The 21,556-nt window shown below is 31.3% G+C and overlaps 2 protein-coding genes across 3 annotated transcripts; one reads left to right on the top strand and one right to left on the bottom strand.

The window, feature by feature from the left end:
- Positions 1 to 8,513: 8,513 nt before the first annotated feature.
- On the top strand, positions 8,514 to 12,808 carry LOC105831952 (WD repeat-containing protein 43). Of its 2 annotated transcripts, XM_012672482.3 has the most exons (8): positions 8,514 to 8,605; positions 8,701 to 8,905; positions 9,352 to 9,852; positions 10,415 to 10,868; positions 11,009 to 11,315; positions 11,407 to 11,654; positions 11,730 to 11,919; positions 12,534 to 12,808. In XM_012672482.3, the coding sequence occupies exons 2-7, from the start codon at positions 8,702 to 8,704 to the stop codon at positions 11,903 to 11,905; spliced, it is 1,890 nt and encodes a 629-aa protein (XP_012527936.1). In that variant the 5' UTR covers positions 8,514 to 8,605; position 8,701; the 3' UTR covers positions 11,906 to 11,919; positions 12,534 to 12,808. The 2 variants fall into 2 exon arrangements, with proteins under 2 accessions (XP_012527936.1, XP_012527927.1); XM_012672473.3 differs by having other exon boundaries at positions 8,593 to 8,905.
- Positions 12,809 to 20,116: 7,308 nt separating this feature from the next.
- On the bottom strand, positions 20,117 to 21,112 carry LOC118644901. The gene is made up of 2 exons (XM_036284710.1): positions 20,673 to 21,112; positions 20,117 to 20,379 (listed from the first exon to the last, which is right to left on the bottom strand). The coding sequence occupies exons 1-2, from the start codon at positions 20,940 to 20,942 to the stop codon at positions 20,338 to 20,340; spliced, it is 312 nt and encodes a 103-aa protein (XP_036140603.1). The 5' UTR covers positions 20,943 to 21,112; the 3' UTR covers positions 20,117 to 20,337.
- Between the last annotated feature and the right edge of the window lie 444 nt (positions 21,113 to 21,556).

The following is a 21,556-nucleotide window of genomic DNA, read 5'->3' as shown; positions in this document are numbered from 1 at the left end:
GTATCGAACAGTTTCCATTGTTACAATTAATTTTTTAACAATCTCGTCAATTTTAATTATACACATTAATGTACGGCGGACGGCGACCATATGCTTTACTGAATTTGCACTACCTCCGGACAATGTGTAAAATTAGCCGGAAGTCAGTAATTCCCTAGGGTCTATTTTTGTAGAATAGATAGTAATTTACAGTTGCTGACAGCACGCTGAAAACGATTTCGGAACGAAAAAACAGTACTGTCAGTACTGGCAGTAGATTTCGGAACGCACCCAATATAAACGACGTAGCAATAATATACAAGCCGGCTATCATAGAGAGGTGACTAAAAACTAACCCCGAACACCTGAACGCTCATCGTAAGCACCCACTGAATTGGCTCAATGTCTGTTGTAGGCCGTAATCAGTAAAACAGTACGTAATGAAAATATTGTCTACGACTACTGCTACGGCCTACAACTCTCCATTGTAGATGGCCCTTTATGCCTTTCTACAATGAGTCGTAAGTCGTTGATTGTAAGAAATCTAGCCAATCATAGTTGATTGTAGAGAAGAAAAGCGAACATGATTGGTTAAATTTCTTACGACCAACGACTAACGACTCATTGTAGACCAGGCCTTAAAGGGCCATCTACAATGGAGTGTTTTAGCCGTAACAGCACTAAAACTATGGCAATGCTGTCTAGAATAAAAACGACGTAGCAATAACATACAAGCCGGCCATCAAAGAAAGGCGACCAAAAACTAATCCCGAATGCCCCAACGCTCATTGTAAGCACGCAATAAATTGGCTCAATGTCTGCTGTAGGCTGTAAACAGTAAAGCAATACGAAATGGAGACATTTCTACGACTACTGCTACGGCCTAAAACTCTCCATTGTAGATGGCCCTTAAAGCCTCGTCTACAGAAGTCGCAAGCAGCCAGTTGCAACTTGCGATAGCTAATGAGCGCTTAGTTTCTAGTTAAAGCTCGACAATCATTGGCTGTCGCAAGTCGCAACCGGCTGCTTGCGACTTGCGATAGCCAATGAGCGCCTAGTTTCTAATTAAAGCTCGACAATTATTGTCTGTTGCAAGTCGCAACTGGCTGCCTGCGATTAATGTAGAACAGGCTTTAGGACCTTAGCAGAATGGCTGACTTAGGCCAATATTCATAGTCAAATTTTATAGCGTTTTCGATTTGCTGACTCAACTCGACTTCGAGTCGGGTCGAGTCAGATCATAAGTTCGATTTAAAGATGGAATATCTTCCAACCATCAATATAAAGCTCTATACCCACACAGCACACATTATCCTAGGGATGTCCCTGGGATGTCATTTTGGGATATCGTAATATCGTTGGATATCCGTGAACCGTCTGCGATATCAAAGGGATATCCAAGAGATGCACAAATGTCCACCGATTTGACATCCTGTAGATATCTCAAACGATATCCAGAGGATGTCCAAGGAATTTCCTGAGATATCGTAATATACCCTAGTAAAAAAATTTGTCAGAATTTTAAAAAATTTTTTCAGGATTTATGATAAATATTCCGATTTTTTATAAGAATTGAAACATTTCTCGAAAAAATTTAAAAATAAAAAATTTTGATTAATTTAGAAAATTTTTGAATATTTCTAAGTATTTTTGAGAGTTTCTAAGAATTGAAAAAAACTTGAACAAAAAATAAAAAATTCTAATTATTTTTATGGTAATTTTGTAAAAAGAAGAAGACTATAACAACATGTTTCAGCCAAGCCACAGTCGTACCCGTTAAAGCATGTTTAACTTCTATATCTGAAAAAACGGTCACCTATCCAAGTGTCAATCATTGCCGACGTTGCTTGACTTCGAAGATCGTACGCATCCTAACGCCGCGTGATAATCCATGAACACTTCTTGTCTATGCATACATATTTGTTATAGATTATTACAATATATTTTATCAGAAGGATGAAATATATATAGTTAAATTATATTTTTATGAATAAATATGAAGTTTTAGTTTTTTATTCATTTTTACATCCCAGTGAACACAATAATATAGCAGCAGTGTAACAGCAATGTAACCGAATATAACAGGTTACGTTACTCTGAAATTACACGTAACTTACATGTAAGTTACAATTTCCGACTCAGCAATATAACATGTTATAATTACATGTTATCTAACCGTTACACAGCAGTTACAAAAAAAAATAAAATAAAATACAAATTTCATTAAAAAAAAAAAAATTTTTATCAACAGCACATACTACATTTAGAATAAATTTTTATTAATTAATTAAATTTAAATTGTTATTTTTTATTTTATTCTTACTTGCCGCTGCTAGGTTTGAACCCGGGACCTTAGGATGACGAACCTTGTACTCTACCTGCTACGCCAATTTGACTCATCGATATCGTACTTGTTATTGTCTACATATACCTATATGTTATAAACTGACGCAACTATATTATTTTTTATAAAAGCAATTAAATTTTGCAAAACATTAAAAATAAATAGCATTAATTTATTTACTTATTAATTTTATTGTTAAATTTATCTTTTTCCATAACCTTAATAATAATTTGATGGAAATTGCGATCTATTTAGCACTAATCTTTGAAGCGTTCAAATGATTAATTAGATGGTTAACTATATAGATCGTAATTTTAAGAAAAATTGAATAGTATACATTTATTATTTTGTTTTTGTTCAGCACATGATGAATTTAGATTTTGTGCATTTTTTGTGCGCAGTAATTGTAGACAAACCGTTATTTTAAAAAACATTATCTTTATAATAATTTTTTTTATTATCAAATAGATCTGTCATTTAGGATGTTATAAAATGTTGTCTGATTTCTGAGTCAACTACGACGCATCGTTCTGTAATAACACTGATACGAATGTGTTATGTTACGATTATACAATTTTTGTTGAATAACTGTAACGCCAAAACGATGTATAACAGCTATATCACTTGCGTATAACAAATATTACGTAACAGGTTATTTCCATGTTATATAGCACCTACATATCACAAGAATAACAATGTTAAATTACATGTAACTTCCATGTTATATTGCCGCTATAAAATGTGTTCACTGGGATATGCGTGCAAAATAGCATGTGGAATAACTTATTAAATAGTTTGTTTTTGCTCTGTTTGTATAAAATTAAAAAAATTTTTTAATGTCATTTTTTAATAATTTTTTAGTATTATTAATATATACCACATTCTTTCGATAAGTGTACTTTCTTTATGTTCTATTTTAATTTACGTTTCTTAAAGATTTAATTAACGCTTTTGTCACTTTTTTATTATATTATAATTCACTTTTCCTTTACACTTGATTTACGCTCTATTAATTGTAGAGATAAAAGATATGATGGGATTTTATCTGGATGTAATAGGATATCGTAAGATATAATAGAATATCTTACAATATCTTATAATATTTTAAGATGTTTTTGGGGGATATCGAAATATATTAATGGGACATCCCAGACAGCACATGTAGATTATGAGAACGATAATAGGATATTGCGAAAGTATATTGCAATATTCGTATAATATTAGAGATACGTCTGTGATATGGCGAGTATATACTCATAACGTACTATGTCCGCGTTGCCTTATCCCATAGAATTTCGCTGGCATTTTATGAGAATATACCGAATATATCTTAAGAATGTTATACGTATGTCTAAAGTATATCTTCAGTATATTCACAATATGTCTACAGTATGTTCACATTATATGGGCTTATGCATAATGAGAAGAATAAGGAACAAGGAATTAAACATACAGAATTAGCAAGAAGAAATAAGAAAAGGAATTAATCATTTCGCACATCAGGAAGCTATCGCGAGAAATGAAGCGTAATATCTGTTGAATACGCTGGGGTGCTTTGGGAAATTATGCTCAGATAATTGTAGGTTATAACCTAAATAATATATGTATATATATATAATATTATTATAGTTTACGTTACTATATTATATTTTATGTGCATACCAGAGTTATCTGGGCGTAATTCCTGAGAAAACCCCGTTGTCCGTGAGTTCGTGTTCGCACGTTCACACCCTACACTTCACCACGTGTCTGCATCACACGGCAGACAAAAATGCGTAACGTTACAGATCATAGATAGCGTTGACATGATTCACTTTCGATATTACGCGGATATTTTGGAAATATGTGATAGATATACATGAGATATATCATAGGATATTTTACGGATGTTTTGAGTATATTAGATATAATCTCAGTATATTCAGTAGGAGTTGCGAAGTTCAGTCGCTATATTCTAAGTTTATCTTGAGGATATATCAAAATGACATTCTACTGAGACGTTATATGAATGTTTTACGTATATTCGGTATGATCACAGTACATTACGTATGAGAGTATAATATTCGTACGATATCTGGTGCTGTCTGGGATCATATGATATCTTAAGATATTTTACGATATTTTAAGATATTTTTGTAGGATATCCCGAGAGCTACTCATTGAGATATCCGTGGGATCGCCTTCGTCTGTCTGGGATAATTTGGGATATCCTCAGGATAAAGTGTGCTGTGTGGGTATATACCACATTATTTTGATAAGTGTACTTTCTTTATGTTCTGTTTTAATTTACGTTTCTTAGAGATTTAATTAACGCTTTTGTCACTCTTTTCCCATACAGCACAAAAGCTTGCAGCAACATTGCTGCAACGTTGCAACATTGCATATTGCGATGTAATGTTTCAGAGATATTGCAAAGACATTATTTTACAATATTACTTCAGCAATGATGCAGCAACATTTTAAAATATTATTAAAATAGTGAAAATAGATAAAATTAATATTCAATACAGTTTGAATAAATATATTACAGTAACTTTTCAAAAATAATGTAAAAGTGATCGTTCTATATTATTTAAAATTTTTCATCTATAGAGATACATGCATTCTGGAGTAGTTTTAATTTGTGTGTAAAACTATTATTATGTAGATTTGTGTATAACAGAGTACAAGATTATTCAAAATTATTTTAAATAACTGTATTTTTTAATTTAACAAATACAGAGTGATTATAGTGACATCAACCAAACGATCATCCGATCAATTCATTCAGTTTTAAATAACTATATTTTGAATTTAACAACAGAGTGATTACGTCAACCAAAAGATAAATTTTGTAAGTTTTGTCTCTCTCATCTTATAATGTACTTATATAAGATAAAAGACAAAACTTGCAAAGTTTATCTTTTGGTTGAAGTTTCACTAATCACTCTGTATTTGTTAAATTCAAAATAGTTATTTAAAATCAGATGAATTATTTTGAATAATCTTTTTCTGAATAATATTGCATACATATTTTACTGCAATATTGCTACAATATTACGTAACAATATTTCTAAAAGCGGACATTTTACCATTGCTGCAATCTTGCAGCAACCTTGCAGCAACATTTCACAACGTTTATGCAATATTGCAATCTTGCGTTGAAATGTTGCCACAATGTTGCTGCAATCTTTCTGTGCTGTATGGGTTATTACATTATAATTCACTTTTCCTTTACACTTGATTTACGCTCTATTATATATTACTGTGTTCACTGGGTAATGTTTTATATATATGTATAATACATCGCAATAACCTTAAGGCCGGATCTACAATAGGTGTAGTAAGCCTTATGCCATAAGAAATTGACCAATTATAATCGAATATGAAAATAATAATCGAATATAATTGGTTAATTCCTTATGGCATAAGGCTTACTACACTATTGTAGATCCGGGCTTAAGGCCCTCACACATGAATTGACATAACCGTAACTGTAAGGTTTCAACCAATCACGTACTTGAATTAGCCGGTTACGGTTATGGTCGCCCAATCCGACGCGTCAAAACCTTACGTTATGGTTATGTCAATTCATGTGTGAGGGCCTTTACCATAGACCTTATAGATATGGACTGGCAATACCAAGCGAAACCGTGTCCATACTTCTCTTTTTAAAGAATCCGGAAATGTGTTTCGCGCATGCTTGCACATATTATACAGTGAAATCCAATGATTGGTCACGGATCTAGTCACGTGTTTTAACTTAATATGTGTATATATAGGTATATACATATGTACCCAGACAGCACATGTAGATTATGAGAACGATAATAGGATATTGCGAAAGTATATTGCAATATTCGTATAATATTAGAGATACGTCTGTGATATGGCGAGTATATACTCATAACGTACTATGTCCGCGTTGCCTTATCCCATAGAATTTCGCTGGCAGTTTATGAGAATATACCGAATATATCTTAAGAATGTTATACGTATGTCTAAAGTATATCTTCAGTATATTCACAATATGTCTACAGTATGTTCACATTATATGGGCTCATGCATAATGAGAGGAATAAGGAACAAGGAATTAAACATACAGAATTAGCAAGAAAAAATAAGAAGAGGAATTAATCATTTTGCACATCAGGAAGCTATCGCGAGAAATGAAGCGTAATATCTGTTGAATACGCTGGGGTGCTTTGGGAAATTATGCTCAGATAATTGTAGGTTATAACCTAAATAATATATGTATATATACAATATATATATATTATTATAGTTTACGTTACTATATTATATCTTATGTACATACCAGAGTTATCTGGGCATAATTCCTGAGAAAACCACGTTGTCCGTGAGTTCGTGTTCGCACGTTCACACCCTACACTTCACCACGTGTCTGCATCACACGGCAGACGAAAATGCGTAACGTTACAGATCATAGATAGCGTTGACATGATTCACTTTCGATATTACGTGGATATTTTGGAAATATGTGATAGATATACATGAGATATATCATAGGATATTTTACGGATGTTTTGAGTATATTAGATATAATCTCAGTATATTCGGTAGGAGTTGCGAAGTTCAGTCGCTATATTCTAAGTTTATCTTGAGGATATATCAAAATGACATTCTACTGAGACGTTATATGAATGTTTTACGTATATTCGGTATGATCACAGTACATTACGTATGAGAGTATAATATTCGTACGATATCTGGTGCTGTCTGGGTATGCATGCGCGCTGACATGCGCGATAGTTATTTCCGGTAACTTTAGAGAAAGAAGTACTAAAAAGTCTATTTCTCTTTCGCACCTCTTCTGGACACCGTTTTCTATACACAAACTGTAGGCAATTGCCGGTCCATATCTATAAGGTCTATGGCCTTTACAGTCTCAAGATCATAAATTGGTCTGTTCTTTCTAGCTGCACTGTTGCACCGGTGCAATAAGTTAAATGGTCTGTTCTTTCTAGCTGCACTGTTGCACCGGTGCAATAAGTTAAAGTAAGACAAGTATATTTTTTCTCATTCTAACTTATTGCACCCATCGACATATAGAATGGACTGAGCATTGCGATAGGCAAGCGCGCGCCTGCTTTAGAGTGAGAGGTACTACACCTGAGGCCTATGTTTGTCTCTCTTGCAAGCTTCTGATTTGTTATTTCGTCCTCCTCCGTGAATGGAGGGGGACGAAATAACAAATCAGAAGCTTGCAAAAGAGACAAACATAGGCCTCAGGTGTAGTACCTCTCACTCTAAAGCAGGCGCGCGCTAACCTATCGCAATGCTCAGTCCATTCTATATGTCGATGATTGCACCAGTGCAACAGTGCAGCTAGAAAGAACAGACCAAAAGTAAGACAAGTATTTTTTTTTTCATTCTAACTTATTGCACCAGTGCAACAGTGCAGCTAGAAAGAACAGACCAAATATCGTGTCTTCGTTTCATTGCTCTAGTTTACATCGAGCACTTGGTACGTGTATCAAATAGTAAATAACTAGTGAATGTGTTTAATCATTGGCTGATCAGCTTAAATTCACTACTTAATATTGGAAAAAGGAATCATAATCTAATTCTTAATTTAATTTAATTACATTGAAAATTAAAATTTTATTCCCTGAGAGATATAATTTTATTGAGAATTAGAATTTAATTATTGACTGAGTTTTATTCAATTAAGAATTACATTTCGATGATCAGTTAAATTTATTTCGGTTAAAAATTAAATTTAATGCTCAATTAAATCTTGTTGCAATTGAAAATTAAATTTCAATTTTTAATTAAATTTTGTTGTAATTAAAAATTAAATTTTATTTCTTAATTAAAAAAAAATTTAATTTTTAATTACAACAAAATTTAATTAAGAATTGAAATTTAATTCTCTATTAAATTTTATTTAATCAAGAATTGAAATTTAATTTTCAATTAAACTAAATTTAATTAAAAATTTTTAATTTAATTATTCAATTATTAATCAATAATTAAATTATTTTGCAACTCTGCCTGTAATTAATTGCGTATAAAAATGGATTATAATCAGTATTATAGTCAGTACATCGCGTATTTTAAATATTACAGACGTACAGTAGCAGGTATAGTTGCTTCGCTGTAAAGTTCGACTGTGTCGAACTTTGAGCGTGCCTTCGCTGAGATGCGCTAAAACAACCATTCGAAAATCGATGGAGAAGGGGTAAAAGCCAGCTTTGTTCGCTCGCATGAAATTGCACCTTTAGTCTATGGCTACGATCATTTGGTAGGCGAGCGAAGAGGTTAGGAGGTTAGATTAAGGTTAGGTTAGGTTTAAGGAAGGATATACGCGTTTTTCACGTAGCAAGTAGCAAATGAAAATTACAGCAATTTCTAGCGTATGTTTATCGAAGTAGAATGGCGAGCATTGGACGTTCCGCTTTCTCTCAGGATGGTCAATATTACGCGTATTGCGGCAATGACGGCAAGTTGAAGATTTGGGAGACCGCGAGCGGCCGATTGAAGCACGAGTACACTTCTAATCGGCATTTATCGTCACCCTGTAGTGTCATAGGATGGATCTCCGTGAACCCGCAATCAACGCCGTCGGGCAACATATCGGTAATTGCGCCATGTGCTCTCTAACGATCATTTGCTCCCTTCCCTCCTTTTTCTTCTTTCGCTTTATTTACGTCTTTATTATCTAATTATACCATTTTATGTCGGAGCATACATACATACATCATACACACACACACACGCGCGCGCCACACACACACACACACACGCACGCGCGCGCGCGCGCGCGCGCATCATACGTACATACATTATCTATTTTCTTTAAAGTTTGTCGATATGTGACTTTTGAGAAGGTATTTTTGCAACGAAACGAATCTTATCTTTAGCTGAGATGTTTCTTGTGTTGAAAAATATTTTCAATGAGAGAAATGAAATTTGTAGACCTGTGCATAAATGTGCATATCAAAATTGAAAAGAAATATATTAGAAATACTTTTTCTCTCTATGCATAATTACCATGATGAAACGTTTTCTATGCTTTTTTTAAGCCATTGCCAAAGAAGAGACGCAGAAGAAAATCAATTTTGGAAGAGATTGATCGCAAAGCTGTCGTGGCAATGGGTTTGAGCAATGGAAAAGTCACTTTGTATGATGTAGTGACAGCATCTGTCAGCACTACGTTAGAGAATGGTCATTCCTCCGCTATCACAGCGATTGCTTGGTCAACAGGCTCCGGATTGATTACAGCTGCTAACGATTATCATATAGTACAATGGAATATTCAGGAGAATGGGATCAAATGCAAATGGAAGTCTGGCAAGGCAAAAGTTACAGCCCTAGCAATTCTAACTAATGGAAAATGTTTGCTATCTGCAGAAAGAATAATTAAATGGTGGGATTTGGCAACCAAACAATTGATTCGCACATTTACTGGACATGCCAATCATGTCAATTTTCTTCAGCCTGTACAAGTAGACAACATAGTCAGTTATGTAATTAGCAGTGGCTGTATGGATAATCATCTTTCTGTATGGGCATTGGATAAAGTAGTAAGTTGAATAAAATGCTGCACATTTCATCTTTGATTTTCTTATGATTATTTAGTTAGCCATAACTAGTACATGAAAGTTTATTATAGTCAAAAGATTTTTATAATCAATATTTATCTACTATTAATATCTCGTATATCAATAATAATATAATTGCAACTTCTTTCATATAACTTTGTTATATGATATAATATTTTAATATATTATTTATATAGTTTTTATTCGGTTATTACACTGAAAAAAAGGCTTGGTTATATAATAATCTGTCTTTGATCAAAATTACTCAAAACTTCAGTAAAATAGTTTCAATTAAACATAAAGTATTATTATAGTAAAGTAATTATAACAAAATAATGTAATATGTAATAACGAAATGTTTATAGTTATTACCAAATGTTTTGTTAATATTATAATTTTGTTATTACATTTGTTTATAATGACCAAATATTTTAACAATATTATTACTAAATGCATTTTGCAGATTTACTAGGGATTTTTTTTCAGTATACTTATTAAACATTGGGACTGTTTTACTATTAACTTTTTTTTCATCTCTGTTTAGAATAAAAATGATAAAACACCGATAGCAACCCTAGCCTTACAAGATGAAGCTACATCCATCTCGATACTTGTTGTGGAAGAATTGCAAGTTGTCATATTGGTTACTACTCAATCGGGTCAAGCACAGTTATTTAAATATCAGCCAAATGGTCATATCAAACCATTAAAATCATGTCTTAATATTGCGGTAGCGGCAGATGTCAGTCAGAAGGAGGCTATTCAACAGATCCCAATTTTAGCAGGTCACTTAACTGAAGATGAAAAACTGTTATTGGTATATGGTAGTTATCTAAACTTGACATTCGAGAAAGTTATGCCCGATTTTTCGGACAAAGTGCAATGTTTAATCAGATCAGAAAGATTGGATACAAAAAAATCAAAAGAAAGAAAAGAAGAAACAATTTCTAAAATAAAACCTACTGCGATAGAAGAAAATGTTGAATATCTTGTACCAGGTAATATATTATCTATGTAATTACATTTAGTAGTCATATTTTTCTTGTAATTTATTATAAAAGAAATGAAAGAAAAAATGGTAGGGTAGTTCATTGTATTAATAAATGAAAAACGAATGAAAAAATTACATTTATTGTAGGAGTAGGAGTTTCAGCACAAAAAAGAAATAGGACTATTTCAGGTTCTCAATTACTTTTAAAAGATAGATTGGAAAATCTTAGTTTAAATGCAGACGTGAATACTACAGGAAGGATATCAACGAAAGGTGCTAATATGACACAATTACTGATGCAAGCGTTAAATAGTAAAGATAAAACTATTTTAACGACGGTGTTGTTTACAAAAAATGAAACTGTAATACGTAATACCATCACAAGATTACCAGTGCAAGCAATTACGCCATTGCTCAAAGAATTAACCATTATGTTGCAAGGCAAAACATATGCGTAATTATATTTTTTTTCATTACAGATTTTTTTTAAAATTTTACTATTTAAAATTTGCATGTTTAAGTGTGATTATTCAATCTGTGTTTAGGAGTAAAATTGCAGTTATGTGGTTGCAAACTTTGATAATGATTCATGCAGCACACTTGATGTCACGACCAGATATCACAGAGATACTCAGCCCTATTCTAAGTTTTGTCGACGCAAAATTAACGCTTCTAACAGCTGTACAAAGATTAAAAGGCAGAGTTTCTCTTATAACAGGGCAAATATCTCAGGCTACTCAAGAAAGCAACAAAGATATTACAGAGAACAGCTTGCTTGTTTATCAAGATCCAGGTTAATATAATATATCATTTTATTTTTTGACATTGAAGTTAATATATTAAATCACATCATTAAAAATATATATAGATTCATCGGATGAAGGTGCTGAAAAAGATGATATTGATTTAAGTAGCGAATCTGATGACAATTGGGAAGAGATGTCAGATGAAGATGTTCAAGATGAGCAAGGTGAAGAGGATAACAGAAGCATCAAATTTGAAGACGATGACGATGTGAACGATAATGATTCCATACACAGCTGAAATTAATCGAGTTGGTTGGTATTAAAATAACTTTTGTAACTATTAATTTAAATATATTTAACTATAATTTATATTAAAAATTCTCATTATAACATAAAGAGCGTTAACGCTAACCATTTATAATATAATTATTTATAAAGTATATATATATATATATATATATAGTCAAATCACAATTTTATTAAAAAAAATTTTTTAATTAAAAAAATGAAAATCATTAGTTTTTATTCACATATTTTATTTAATGCATAAAGTTACTTATTTTAAAATATATTTATAAAAAACAAAATATTTTAAGTTTAAAATCTGCTTAAAAAATATTTTTTTTGTTTATGTCCAAATAAAATTTGTTTATCTGCTAAAATAAATAAGCTTATTTTAAAATTTTATCTAAAAATATTTTAATTTTATCTGAAATTTTAAACAAAAATATCTGGAAAATCCTGGAATTCTCAAGAAATTTTTTTACATAATTTGGGTATACACCCTGATAATGAAATAAAAAATAAAATAATATGAATTTTTATACTAACAACATTATGTTGTTTGAATTGCTTACTTGCTAACTATATTTTAATGGAAAAAAGAAAGAACCATCGTTTTTTTATATTATAATTGTTTCTTTCAGTAAAAATTGTAATTAATTACTACAATGGAACCATTCTTGATGAAAGACGGATGTAACAAAGATGGTACTGTATAAAGTAATGCCTTTTTCTTGACACATTTATTTTCATCATTACGTGAGGACTTGGAAGAGAAATTTGGAAGAAAAGCTAAATATGTCATGCTTTAATAAAACTGTCATGAAAGAGCTAATATGTTTTTGTCGCTCGATGATCTTCCTTGTATATCCAATATTTTTCAAGAAAAATATATCAATTTATGATTATATATGGCTAATGAATGAATAATGAGTATTTTTATACCTTCTCGGCAATTCGTCATTGATTTATGATAATAAAAATATATTTTTTGTGTATGAATAAAATTTATATGTATCATGCACAATATGCAAAATATATAACAATTTTATCGTGAAATTTTATTGACAATATTTAATAGTATTTTAAATTATTTTTTTATTAATTTTATAGTATTTAAATGTAACCAAACAATTCCAGGTTTCTAGTAATACATCTAAAAACACTATAGAAAAGTTATGTATATTTGTCATTCGCACATATTACAAGTATAAGTTTTAGTACTTGCAGTGAATTTCGGGATGCAGCTTTCGTTGTCGACATTTATTGGACTCTTCTTCCTCCTCGTGCTTTTGCAATAGGATTTTGAACGCTTGTAAACAAGGTGCATAACGTTTCATCTCAGGAGCCTTAACGCATCCTAAATATTTTATTCAGGAGGATTACAATAACTTAAAATATTAAGCACTTCTGAGATAAAACAGCACGCATTTTGTTTACAAATATCCAGTCCTTAACGGAACAAGTATATTCTGAGAATGTTTTAAGAATATCATAACCGTATATGACTAATGTTCTTGGAACATTCGATATACGTATTATGATATACTGAGGATACCCACACAGCACACTTTATCTTGGATGTCCCTGGGATGTCATTTTGGGATATCGCAATATCGTTAGATATCCATGAACCGTCTGCGATATCCAAGGGATATCCAAGGGATGCACAAATGTCCACCGATTTGACATCCTGTAGATGTCTCAAACGATATCCAGAGGATATCCAAGGGATTTCCTAAGATATTGTAATATACCCTAGTGAAAAAATTTGTCAGAATTAAAAAATTTTTTTTCAGGATTTCTGATAAATATTCCGATTTTTTATAAGAATTAAAACGTTTTTCGGAAAAACTTTAAAAATGAAAAATTTTGATTAATTTAGAAAATTTTTGAATATTTCTAAGTATTTTTAGGAGTTTCTAAGAATTGAAAAAAACTTGGCAAAATATAAAAAATTCTAATTATTTTTACGGTAATCTTGTAAGAGGAAGAAGACTATAACAACATGTTTCAGCCAAGTCACTGCAGTCGTACCCGTTAAAGCATGTTTAATCTCTATATCTGAAAAAACGGTCACCCATTTAAGTGTCAATCATCGCCGACGTTGCTTGACTTCGAAGACCGTACGCATCCTAACGCCACGTGATAATCCATGAACACTTCTTGTCTATGCATACATATTTGTTATGCATACATATCATTACAATATATGTTATCAGAAGGATGAAATTATGTATAGTTAATTTATATTTTTATGAATAAATATAAAGTTTTAATTTTTTATTCATTTTTACATATGAGTGCAAAATAGCATGTGGAATAACTTATTAAAAAGTTTGTTTTTGCTCTGTTTGTATAAAATCAGAAAAATTTTTTAATGTCATTTTTTATAATTTTTTAGTATTATTAATATATGCCACATTGTTTCGATAAGTGTGCTTTCTTTATGTTCTGTTTTAATTTACGTTTCTTAGAGATTTAATTAACGCTTTGGTCACTCTTTTATTACATTATAATTCACTTTTCCTTTTACACTTGATTTACGCTCTATTAATTAATTGTAGAGATAAAAGATATGATGGGATATTATCTGGATGTAATAGGATATCGTAAGATATTATAGCATATCTTACAATATCTTATAATATTTTAAAATATTTTTTTGGGATATCGAAATATATTAATGGGACATCATATGATATCTTAAGATATTTTACGATATTTTAAGATATTTTTGTAGGATATCCCGGGAGCTACTCATTGAGATATCCGTGGGATCGCCTTCGTCTGTCTGGGATAATTTAAAATATCCTCAGGATAAAGTGTGCTTTTTTAAGATATCCTCATATCATTTAAAATATCCTCAGGATAAAGGAAAATGTTGTGAATGCACATCACTTGATGTACAATGGTATCACAGGTGATGATGAAGAGAAAACGAGTTTAATATTTTTATGTTTGAAGTCAAGCGATTTATACGTACAGTAATCCACATGAAATTAATGTCAATTATAAAAAATAATATTAATTATAAAAATATTGATTAAAAAATTATTAAATGTTCATGTTCGTGCAAAGCCGGGTCTAGACAATGCATAGCAGCTCTTATATATTTAATTAGGTAAAAGTTATATATAAATATATTAAAAGTATTATTATACTTTTAATAATTTTTTCACTTAATTTACAGGATAGAAAAGTGTGATATAGAAAGATCTACATGCACTGATATTAAACAGAAACGGGGCAAATTAAAAAATATTGTCAGAACAATCTATGAAGCGGTACCAATTAAAAAATTTTGTCATGGATTACAAAAAGAATGTAATTACAAGGTACTCGAAGTTAGTTAATTTGTAATCACATTATATAAAAGCGAATCATTTTCTATTGGTGAACAAATTGTCTGACTAAAGATAAATTTGCATTCTTTTGCGATAATAAAAATATTTTTCTTTGGAGCAGTATTAAGTGCAGACCTTTTCTCATTTATTGTAGCCTTCTTTTAATTTATAAGCATACTGTTTTTCTTATCTGCAAAAATTCTTGATTGTGTACATTATGTGAAGAATGTATATTTATTATTTATACAATAAACTAATTAATTACCTTTTAACATACATTGCACAAGTTCATCTAACATACATGGACTAATTTCGGGTACCCATGTAATTACATTTTTTTTGTAATCCATGACAAAATTTTTTAATTGGTACCGCTTTATACATATTGTTCTGACAGTGTTTTTTAATTTGCCTCATTTCTGTTTAATATCAGTGCATGTAGATCTTTCTATATCACATCATTTCTGTCCTGTAAATTAAGTGAAAAATATTTGTTACATTAAAATTAAATAATTAAAAGTATAATAATACTTTTAATATATTTATATATAACTTTTACTTAATTAAATATATAAGAGCTGCTATGCAGTGCTTGCATTGTCCAGACTCGGCTTTACACAAACATGAACATTTAATAATTTTTTCATCAATATTTTTTATAATTTATACATTAATTTCATGTAGATTACTGTATAAATTGCTTGACTTCAGACATAAAAATATTAAACTCGTTTTCTCTTCATCATCACCTGTGATGCCACTGTCATCATGTTATCAAGTAATGTGCATTCACAACATTTCCCCCTTCCATATATATGCGACTGCCCTCACCTGCGTAGTTTAATAAATCAGTTAAATTGACCAAAAAAGTCATTTTCTCTTAAGGGGATACTAAACTGCTCTGTTTTATCATTAATTTTCGGACACCGAAATCTTTTTATTGATTGCATGGAATTGAAAATCATACGAAAAACGAAAGAAAGTTAGAAAATTATAGTTTTGTTATCGACTTCTGTAGTCGACTCGTGAAAACATTGGCTGTGCATAAAAGTTTTAGACTTTGTACGTATAAAATAAGCATGGAGCGCACTTGGCATTTCAGCAAAGAACAATACTGTGCTTTTAGAATGAGCCTAGGAACCTTAGAAAAAAGTTTTCGGTGTTTAAGAGGATCCTATCTGTTTTATCATCAGAATTGTACAATTTGTTCCAATGTACAACTTTTTATTGCATTTACAGAATTAAAAATTCTCCACAATTAATTCTGGAAAAGGATTTCTAAATCTATAAAAGAAATACATACAAAATTTTGTTAATAACGTGCCCAAATGACTCTACATTATCGACCTCGATCAAGTTTGACGAGCAGTTTAGCATCCTCTTACGAAGCATTCAAACAGTATGGACGGGATTCATAGACCGATTTTAAGCTCAAGTATTGTCTTAAGTCTAGCTTCGAGCCGACTTGAGACTTACTTAACCAATGAAATAACAGCATTGACGTCTCAAGATCGTGCTTAAGCTGGAACTTGATAAGATTCGACTATGGCCGGTATTCATAGTCAAATCTTATTTCAAGATTGTCTCAAGCAATGTCTTAAGATGCTAATACGGCTCTGTGATTGGCTGATGGCATCTTAAGACAGTACTTAAGATGATCTTAAATATAAGACCCGACTATGAATACCGGCCTATGAATTCCGGCCTATATCTTGGACCTATTTTTAGTTACCGTTTGCCTCCGCACCGTGGCGGCACCCATCGCTTAACATGACGAATAAGTATACGTAGAAAAGGATAAACGTTGACGTTGAAAAGGGACGGACGATGTAACATGTAAAGTCACTAGATTACAAAGTACCGCATTTAGGGAGAAAAAGCCGCCATTTTGACTCCACGCTACGCGGCAATTACAATTCTATAAAATGTATTATAATCCAATTTTTTTGTAGCTGGGTATCAATCATGTAATTTTTCCCCTAGGGCGGAAACGTGAAAAGTGAAAAGTTTCAAGTTACTTTCTCTTTCTATTCAACACAATAGAAAGAGATAGATACATGAAACTTTTCACTTTTTACGTTTTCGCTTTAAGGAAAAAGTTACATGATTGCTGCCCAGAAGAATATAAAACCATAAATTATATAAAAAAGTATTTTTATTTACACTTTTTATTGGCTACAGACATTTTCATTGCGACACTTCTGCTACTATAATTATTCGCTTTTTTAAAATCATTGCCTTGTCTTTTTTAATGAAAAATGAATTCTTGTAATAACAAAGTTTTTTATTAGTTTATAACCGATATCGTGACACGAAGGAATAAAACTTACAGGATGTTCGTCTAAAAACATATTTATAAAATCATTAACTTTTAATTTATTACTAAGTAAGTTAGTTCCCATATAGCACAGATTGTTTCAGAAAGCTTTCAGAAAGGTTTCAACCTTTCACAGTTCATGTGCAACAATTCTGAAAAAATTCTGTAATATGTCATTTGAAATGTTTCAACAAAAATATTTTTGAAACCTTCCGTATGAAATATTTTTACAGATCTTTCCGTTTAATTATTTCTGAAACCTTTCACATGAAACAATTTAACAAACTTTCAAAAGAGTTTTTTCTGAAATCTTTCACATGCAATAAATTTGAAACTTTTAGTTGAGTTATCCCTAAAACATTTTATTTAACATATTTTTACAGACTTTTCAATTAAGTTATTTTCAAAACCATTCACATAAAATAATTTAATAAATTTTTCAGTTGAGTTATTTTTTACATCTTTCACACACGCTTTCTTGAAAACTTTCAGTTGAGTTATCTTTGAAAACTTTCTTATGAAATAATCCAGCACATATAGACCTAGTTTACACCGAGCACTTGGTACGCGTATCAAATAGTAAATAACTAGTGAATGTGTTTAATCATTGGCTGATCAGCTTAAATTCACTACTTGATACGCGTACCAAGTGCTCAGTGTAAACTAGAGCATATTGTTCGCGGACCGTCACTAGGTGACGCACGCGGCACCTTTCTCGTAATGCAATTCACACTTCACAAGCTACATAAAGCAGACCACGGTGACAGAAAACGGATCAACCTATGCTATCGTAGTGAGCTCTCGGGGCCTACGTGATATTTATTATTGTGTCTTAAAGACACATCTTTTATGGCTAAAAATTTTAGCTTTGGTAACGAATCCTTTTTCTGCGTGTAGTGCACCTATTATATAGCACAGAAACCTTTCAGAGATTATTTCAGAAATGTTTCAAGTGAAAAGTAAATCATTTCAGAAACGTTTCAAAATATTTCTGAGACAGTTCTGAGACAGCTCTGAGATAGCAAAATGTCCGCGATGCTTGCACTTAAAACATTTTTGAATGTTTTCAGAAAGGTTGCAGATATGTATCAGCAACCTTTCAGTACACTTTCAGAAATGTTTCAAGTGCAAGCATCGCGGACATTTTGCTAGCTGTCTGAGAGCTGTCTCAGAAACATTTGGAAACATTTCTGAAATGTTTCACTTTTCACTTGAAACTTTTCTGAAATATCTCTGAAAGGTTTCTGTGCTATATGGGTTTCATTTTTGCGAAATAATAATTCGCATTTATAGATAACATTATATACATCTATATTCGGAAAAATCAAAATATTTTCTCTATATTCTCTTAATTTAGAATAGAGACAAAGATTATATCATACTTAGCAAAATTGTTGTTAGAATCATTTCTAGTCATATTAAAACAATTATCACAATGTAGAAAGTTTTTCTTTATTTTAAATAGCAAAGCACCTATTAAATAATACAACGCAGCTTGTATTGTATCATTTAAATCGGATTCGTCTCCAAGTAAAGACTGATAAATGTTTACATCCCATAAGTCTTCATTGTTCTGAAGGCTTCTCTCTTCTACGGAAGTATTTTTAAAATCAAAGTGCTTAATTTTGTCGCAATAAGTAATAAGGTCTTGAGAGTTAATAACAGAATAATTGCCTCGATTTATATTGACTTGGAATTGTGACAAACAAATTAATCTAAACGTCTGTTTAAATTCACGTGCGTCGGATACGGATTTTCTACTTCGAATTTGCGAAAATAGATTTTCCAATGCATCTTGTGTAAATCTTCCTAACAATAAAAAATTAAAATTGTTTTTCTAAATATTCAGCTTGTACATCTAAAGCAGTTTGTGTGCAAAGTAATAAGCCGCTTTGAAATGGTTTCCATGCTCCGTTTCCGACCATAATTTCTCGGATAATTTCCATAAAATCACGCAAAAAATTAATATTTTCTTTGCACACATCTACTCGAGAATAAGATAATGCAAGCTTCTTATAGCGACCTGTCATCAGTTTGAACCATTTGTACATAATAGTAATAAACCAGGCAATGGTTTTATGTTTACTTACTATATTATTATTAGCTATATGAAAAAATACAGCAGACGCAACACTTTTATTCAATACGCCTGCACTTACACCTACATTCATTTTATCAAAATGAGAGGGTGTTATGACACTTTCATTAAGATATAGACACAGTTTTAATGTATCTTCCTTATCTAAATTGAATACTTCTCGAATAGGAATAATGGAAATTTTATTGGATGGTAGGTCATATTTTTGTACTATAATTTCGTTTAAATAAAATGTATTTTATGATGTTAAAGAACATGCAACGTTTTTATATACATGCACAGAATCGGCCATTACGAATAATTTATCTTGATTACACGGATGTGCAACATGATTAATATAATAAGCTTACAAGATTTACCAACAGTTATGTTCATTTTATTCCACCAACTCCTATTTTGTGGTCCCATGTCAGAAATTATAACTTTTATTATTATACCGATATTATATGCTTTTTGAATAATTGATATAATTTTATTGTACATTTCTTCTGAACAGAATGAAGTTCCTGTGAATTTATAAGCAACAGTCTGTTTCCATTTTGTGGAAATACCGCACAACATGAAAACAAGACTGTGTTGTTATTTTATCAAAACTATCTAATCCTCCTCCTAATTTCATAGTAGGTCGACCAACAACTGACATTATAGAATTGTCGCATTGTAAACCTGGTTTTATAGTCATTTCGTCAATTAACAGCATGTCTTTCTTCAGGAATAAATGATTGTATCTGAAATTAATTACAAAATTATAAATAAAAAGTAAATTGTTAATCTTTAATATAAATGTAAGTAAAAGATATTTGCAAAAAATTAAAAACAAAATTATTCATATCAATTTCCATATCATTCGAATTCGTAATCGTTTCTGAAATTTCAAAATTAAGAATTTTTTAATTTCAACCAATGGAATGATTGCATAGCATTATCTCACTGAATAAAATCTTTTTAAGAAATTCTTAAATTTTGAGATTTTAGAAACGACAATAAATTCGAATTTTAATTAAAAATTATAAATACTAACTTTAATTTTTAACATATTGAACACATCTTCGAATATACTTGGCTTGAATTTTAAGCCTTGTATACGACTTTGCAAAGTGCGAATACTTGGGTATGGTAAATTTTGTCGATGTATTTCTTCATAACCTTTTTGACCACATGCGGCATAAAGTTTTAATGCTTTTGTAATTGTGTCTGGAGACCATGATGTTCCTTTGTGTGATTCATCCCAGATAGCACAAGGACATTCATTGTATGTCCAATGGATATCTCCTTCTGGACATTCGGACATCCATTACAAGTCCAAATAAGGTCCGTCGGACATTCGATGGATGTCCATAGGATATACGTTTGGCACAACTTTGTACGTTCATAGAAAGTCCTTTAATGGACGTCCATGGGATATACGTTTGTCGCAATTTCGGACATTCATAGAAAGTTCGAAATAAACCAAATTTTGGACCTATTATGGTTTGATTATTTCTTTTGGGCCTTTTTCAATTAAAGAGCTTGCTGCAATAGTGGGTTAATCCAAAATTTGTAAAAATCATCGACATAAAGCATAAACTGCGCATTTCCTGCAAAAAGCTCTTGAAAAGTGTCCGGCAGAAAGACAAAGAGGAGACATGGTCCGGGTCAATTTCTTTCTCTGTCTAGCGCCCATTATGCTACTGGTTAGACAGCCCTAATTTACACCGAGCACTTGGTACGCGTATCAAGTAGTGAATTTAAGCTGATCAGCCAATGATTAAACACATTCATTAGTTATTTACTATTTGATACGCGTACCAAGTGCTCGGTGTAAACTAGGTCAGAGACAGCGCTTGACTCAGACCAATTGCTGTATCCCTCTTTTGGTCGGAAAAAGAAACGACAAAAAAAAACGAAAAAGAAAAAGAAAAAAAA

The sequence above is a fragment of the Monomorium pharaonis genome, chromosome 3, assembly GCF_013373865.1.
Source record: "Monomorium pharaonis isolate MP-MQ-018 chromosome 3, ASM1337386v2, whole genome shotgun sequence".
In the NCBI taxonomy this organism is placed as follows: Eukaryota; Metazoa; Arthropoda; class Insecta; order Hymenoptera; family Formicidae; genus Monomorium; species Monomorium pharaonis.
Note: the sequence above shows the minus strand (reverse complement) of the source record. Positions and strands in the feature narration are given on the sequence as shown.